The sequence below is a fragment of the Sinocyclocheilus anshuiensis genome, unplaced genomic scaffold, assembly GCF_001515605.1.
Source record: "Sinocyclocheilus anshuiensis isolate Anshui unplaced genomic scaffold, SAMN03320099.WGS_v1.1 scaffold227, whole genome shotgun sequence".
In the NCBI taxonomy this organism is placed as follows: domain Eukaryota; kingdom Metazoa; phylum Chordata; class Actinopteri; order Cypriniformes; family Cyprinidae; genus Sinocyclocheilus; species Sinocyclocheilus anshuiensis.
The window spans coordinates 1,000,913-1,007,136 of NW_015549590.1; the positions used below are offsets into that span (position 1 = coordinate 1,000,913).

The following is a 6,224-nucleotide window of genomic DNA, read 5'->3' on the forward strand; positions in this document are numbered from 1 at the left end:
CTTCTTCCCTTTGTTGCCTTCTCTGGGTTAAATCTTTTCACACAATGTTCATCTTTTATGGTTAAAGAGGAGGAACCATTTGGTGTTTTAGTTCCCCCCCTCACAGCTCAGACTTAATATTAAGCTACTTTTTATGTTCTTTTTTTAATCGTTAATTTATTGCATTCGTTTCTTCTCGTGTACGGTTGTGTACACCAGTAACCTACATGAACTGTCTTTCCCTGATCACAGGAGTACTGATTTCTCACTCTTCGCAATAGCTTTAGGCAGATGGAGGATCTCACAGACACAGGTCAATACAGGCACTTAATTGTAAAGCAAAGCCTCGCACTGATTTTACCCTTTATGTTGGGTTAGCACAGATTTTACCACACAAGTAAATTAAGAGTGATGATGTAACTGCCACTATTTAAGTGAACTGAGGTCACCTCATACTTCTGGATCAAGGTTGTCTTTCCATTTTCACTTTTAAAAGAGATTTAAAGGTTTCGTAGTATTTTAGTATCAAAGAAGTTCAAAGCCTTTTATTCATTTAAGAAATAATGCCTCTTAAAAGAAATCTTAGCCAACTCAAGTGCTCAGTATCAGTGGAATTAGTTTTACTTGTAGTGTCACTCCTCACAGGAATGGCTTTCTTCAAGATGAGAGAGGTGTGCCTTGAGATGAAAAAAAGAAAAAATCATCAAAGTGCTATGCTTATTCAATATCACGAAAACCTTTTAAATTGGCACTAAATGCAGCATTTGTACTGACTGTAGCATCGTTGTCATTGCAGATGTTTTTTGAGGATCACATTGATGATGCAAAGTATTGTGGTCACTTGTATGGACTGGGTTCAGGCTCATCCTATGTCCAGAACGGCACCGGAAACGCTTACGAGGAGGAGGCAAACAAGCAGCAGTCATGACACAACAAGAATCCCTCACCATGAACAACCTCATATACAGGGCTCAAAACATGGGTTTTTAGTTGTTGTTGTTTTGTTTGATAGGATTTTGCACTTTAAAGCTCCCATCCATCAGAAAAAAAAACTTCTTCCCTTTGTTGCCTTCTCTGGGTTAAATCTTCTCACACAATGTTCATCTTTTATGGTTAAAGAGGAGGAACCATTTGGTGTTTTAGTTCCCCCCCTCACAGCTCAGACTTAATATTAAGCTACTTTTTATGTTCTTTTTTTAATCGTTAATTTATTGCATTCGTTTCTTCTCGTGTACGGTTGTGTACACCAGTAACCTACATGAACTGTCTTTCCCTGATCACAGGAGTACTGATTTCTCACTCTTCGCAATAGCTTTAGGCAGATGGAGGATCTCACAGACACAGGTAAATACAGGCACTTAATTGTAAAGCAAAGCCTTGCACTGATTTTTACCCTTCATGTTGGGTTAGCACAGATTTTACCACACAAGTAAATTAAGAGTGATGATGTAACTGCCACTATTTAAGTGAACTGAGGTCACCTCATACTTCTGGATCAAGGTTGTCTTTCCATTTTCACTTTTAAAAGAGATTTAAAGGTTTCGTAGTATTTTAGTATCAAAGAAGTTCAAAGCCTTTTATTCATTTAAGAAATAATGCCTCTTAAAAGAAATCTTAGCCAAGTCAAGTACTCGGTATCAGTGGAATTAGTTTTACTTGTAGTGCTGGTTTTTGAATGGTGCACATTTTGTGCTGTTTGGGTTTTTCCTCCATTTTCCTCTTTTTTTTTGTTGGTATTGTATTTCTTTACAATTCTGTGTTGCCTAGATCTGCTGCATGTACTGAAACATTTGAATAAATGCTGTTTGCTGTGTTAACTAATCTGAGCTTTTAAAGATATGTGAATCGCATGAATACAGCTTGTCCCCTTTTTTTTTTTTTGTCTGATTTGGTGAATGATGATTTGGGTAGCTCTTAACCTACCTCCTCCTTTGTCTATCATCTTGATATGTACAGTATCCACATTGGTATTATGCGATATGTTTTTAGAGCTTTTGGAAATAAAAGCCTGATTTTTCTAACATATCCAAAATCTGTATAGGTTTATGCTGTGTTAAAGTTTTATTGCACCATTCCTAAAGGAATCGTTCACCCAAAAAATGAAAATATGCTGAAAATTTAGGAGTCCATCCAAGATGTAGATGAGTTTGTTACTTCATCAGAACAGATTTGGACAAATTGAGCATTACATCACTTGCTCACCAATGAATCCTTTTCAGTGAATGGGTGCCGTCAGAATGAGAGTCCAAACAGCTGATGAAAACATTACAATAATTTCACAGTTCCGATGAAGAAACAAACTCTTCTACATCTTGGCTGGCCCTGAGGGGGGAGTACATTTTCAGCAAATTTTCATCTTTGGCTGAACTACTCCTTTAATGGACAGATGCTATAAATATAGTGCTGTAACACAGTTTGAAACAATATCGAAACAACACTGTAGCACTTAATAAAATATCACTTTATTTCTGTTACAGTAACACTCATCAAGGCATATCATTCAATGGCATTGTCATACTTTATATGAAAACACGTTAAGCTACCAACACAGATAGCCAGCAGAATTTTACATACTCTCAAAAAAAACAAAAGCAGCAACAACAATCAGCTGGTCTACATACACATAAGAACCAGTAGAAATCTTGTATCACAGTTTATTTTTAATGTGGTGTGTGAACCTAATCACAAAATAAACAACAGACATTTCCATAAAAACTACAAAACAGACAACACACCACAAGTCTTGGCATTTCTGAGGTTTTGTTCATGCCTCAGTCAAAATCAATTACAAGTACGTTTACATTTACATGCAATAACTGCTGAATCAAACTTGAGACAAGAAATACGGTAGTAAGTACATTATCAGAGCCCTTGGATAAATCAGATGTGATACAAAAGCACATCTTTATTAAGTTTTGCATTAATTGTGCAAACGGTTATGAAAAGAATGTTCGGAATAATCAAATACACTGACTATTAATGGTGAAATATTCTCTGCAGCTGCAGTGTAATAATGTATATGGAGTTAACACAATACATCATATACTTTGCATACTTGATTCGACAGAACCATCATGAAAACATCAGGACAAAGACGATTTAAAAATTGAAATAATTTGCAGCTTTAAGCGCTGTTCAAAGTGCATATAGAGTAGTTTTGTCTTCCCTGTGCTTGTCAGGTAAAAACTTGAATAAACAGTGTTTTTGTCTGAATATCCAGTGTTAAAAATGGCCTAAAATATTTGCTACATCAGTCATTTTGCCTGTGTATGACCTTTGCAAAATTCATGACAGCTGGGATCCAGACTTAAATGTGATGGACAAGATCCTCACTGACACTTTGTCAAATAAAACAGATTATAGTCACGATGTGCAAATGTATCTGTATGGTAATGAATAAAATGAAGAGATGCTGCTGCATTTCAACAATACAGGATCAAAAACGGTAAAATTTGAGGAAGTCTAGTGCAAAAGCACTTGGGCTTTTCATTGCTCACATTTCAAACATGACAAACGACTACGTACCACCATCACACAGCATGCATAAATACTTCACATTTTCCAGACTAACAAAAACGCCACCTTCTTCAGCACTGCTTACACCACGCAAGCTATATTCAAGGCATTTACCATACAAACTTCTACATTTTTAAAAATGTGGGTCTTGCAGGAACCACGGTAATGTTACCAAATGTTCAGCCACATCTGTGGGCATCTTTAGGCACGTTAAGATAGCCATACAGTTTGCAAGAAGGACGAGAGACTCTGTGGCCCTTCATATATGTACAGTACACAGCATAATCCTGCACTGTGAGCTCTTGTGAAGGATCACAACTCATTAGGTAGAGAGTTGATGGGCATTGCAAGTCTGTGCAAGAGCAGTGGAGACGTCCTCACTGTTCCACTGACAACAGACATCACTAGCACTAAACTCCTAGAGAAAGAAAGTCAGTTCATTTAGAAGAAGCTATTAAGACATTCAGGGATTCCAATAATATAATGTAATGTAATCCATCACTTTTAATTAATGTTATGCATCCCTGCTGAATAGAAGTATTAATATATATATATATATATATATATATTAATACTTCTATTCAGCAGGGATGCATAACATTAATTAAAAGTGATGGTAAAGACATGTATAAATGTTTAAAATGTTTCAAAATATCTCCATTTGATATAAATGTTGATCTTTTGAACATTCTATTCTTAAAAGAATCCAGAAAAAAAGTATCACAAATATTTCACAATATTATTGTTTTTCTGTATTTTTAATCAAATCGATGAAGACTTGGAGCGCATTAGAGGTCAAAACTGACCCCAAACGGTAGTGTATGTTACATTATTGTAATTTTGAAATACTTCAAAGTTTTACTATCTGAAAATAAGTCATATGCTATAGCACTAAGTACACACAAAAGTAACAAACCTGTTTCATTAACGCGCTCCTAAGTTTCCTTCTCAATAGTCAAGGCTGGGTTGCTCGTACCTGTTAGAAAAATACGGACTGAGCACCATGTTGTTTGACCACATTGTAATACACATTCATAGCTGCAAATTTATCTTATATCTCTAGTCAAGGAACACAGAACACTCAAATTAGCAGTGTTTTGTATTGATCTCAGATGTGATGCATCACCTCGCTTGTCTCTGTCTTCACTTCCTTCTGACTGTCCGTTATTCAGCAGTCGGCTCTGAGACTCTCTCAGAGGTTTAGGTGGAAACTGATGGGATTCTCCAGCGCTAGAAAAGAATGAAAAAGGCATGAATAGAAGGCTCTGCATATCATCAATACAGTATCCCACAATGCAATGTGCATTTCTACTGTGACATTGGAAGCAGAAGTAATATCTACTACAAATTTTTTTCTTGACTCATTGTTTGATTGCAATGTGAAATTTTTCCTATATATATATATTTTTTTTTTTTTTTTTTTTATATATTTTGGTATTTTTTCATATTGTTATATACACTGTAAAATCTAATGTTAGCCTTAACTAAAGCATGCAAACTGATTGCCTTAAAAAAAAACTAAGTAAAAAAAATACATTTTAGTTTCAATAACTAACTCATTTTAAGTTAAATATACTATGTGTATTCAAATTTAACTCATTTATTTAAGTTGAGCTAAGTAATGTAACATTCACTGCAAACCTAGAATTTCTCAGTTGTATTCACTTGAACAGCGATCCAATTTCATTGTTAAAACCATGCAAACCTTAAAAAGATCAAGTAAGTGTAACTCCAGTAAATTAAGTGCTTCAACTGTCCAGTTAGCAATAGCACACATTCTATGAATAAAGCAGTCTATAGTAATCTACTATAGTAGTCTTATTGTTTATAGACCCATCCTCATCCTAACCACAGCCTCTACTCCTTAGCACAATAACCCCCAAAAATACAGACATAACAGAAACCAAACAAAACAGAACATTAAACACTAACAGATCTCCCCCTATATTAATCTTGTGCAAGAACAGATAAAATAACAGTTAATTTCAACATTTACTCCTCTGAAGCAAAGCATGCTGGGAACTATAAACTAGCTTGACATAATGGTACAAATAACAATCAATTTATCTTAACTGGGGTTTTCTGAGTAACAAAGACATAGTATGCTAATAGTGCAGATTACTAGATTTTTACAATTAAAATCAACCAATTGTACATTACGTAAAGTCAACTAAAAAGTGTTAGTTAGGACATCTGTTAGGTTTTACAGTGTAATATCTGCAACATTTTTGTGATACAACTCAGTTTCCTAAATTAATAATTCATTCTGAGCCATGAACCTTTTGATTGAAGGGTTGCGTCCAGAGGGTGAGGAGGGTTGTTCGGGGTCTGCGTTCACTAGACATGTGGGGAATGAACAGCCGTCGCCCGGACTGCAGAAACACAATGTGATGCTGAGGGAATGAGATCACAAAACACTCACACCAATGCTTTCAGTGCTACTGAACAATAACTGATACCTTGAAAAAACAGGCAACAGCCAGTATTTCTTTTCATCTCCAAACACCTGGCGAAAGTTCTTGCTTGTTCCTAAACTGAAGCCGTTCTTGTCTGGTCCGTGCTGGAATGTAGGAGCTCTGAAAGCCTCTGACAAGAGAAACATTTAAACCACATAAATAAATAAAGATGCTTCATATACAAACCCACTAACATGATTTTCATTTTATTTTCTCTAAACATTGAATTCTGTAAAGCCTAAAATATGAAATATTAGTCAGAAAAATCTTTTA

General features: G+C 35.4%; 1 protein-coding gene across 2 annotated transcripts in view; it reads right to left on the bottom strand.

The window, feature by feature from the left end:
• Window positions 1-2,443: 2,443 nt before the first annotated feature.
• The window catches only part of LOC107658054 (palmitoyltransferase ZDHHC2-like), a 13,142-nt gene continuing 9,361 nt past the window's right edge, over window positions 2,444-6,224 (bottom strand). For both annotated transcript variants that reach the window (XM_016446461.1, XM_016446462.1), the window contains 5 exons: window positions 5,955-6,081; window positions 5,775-5,867; window positions 4,622-4,725; window positions 4,412-4,471; window positions 2,444-3,913 (listed from right to left, as the gene is read on the bottom strand). In XM_016446461.1, coding sequence (XP_016301947.1) covers window positions 4,431-4,471; window positions 4,622-4,725; window positions 5,775-5,867; window positions 5,955-6,081 — 365 coding nt within the window. In that variant the 3' untranslated portion in view covers window positions 2,444-3,913; window positions 4,412-4,430. The remainder of the gene's footprint in view (window positions 3,914-4,411; window positions 4,472-4,621; window positions 4,726-5,774; window positions 5,868-5,954; window positions 6,082-6,224) is intronic.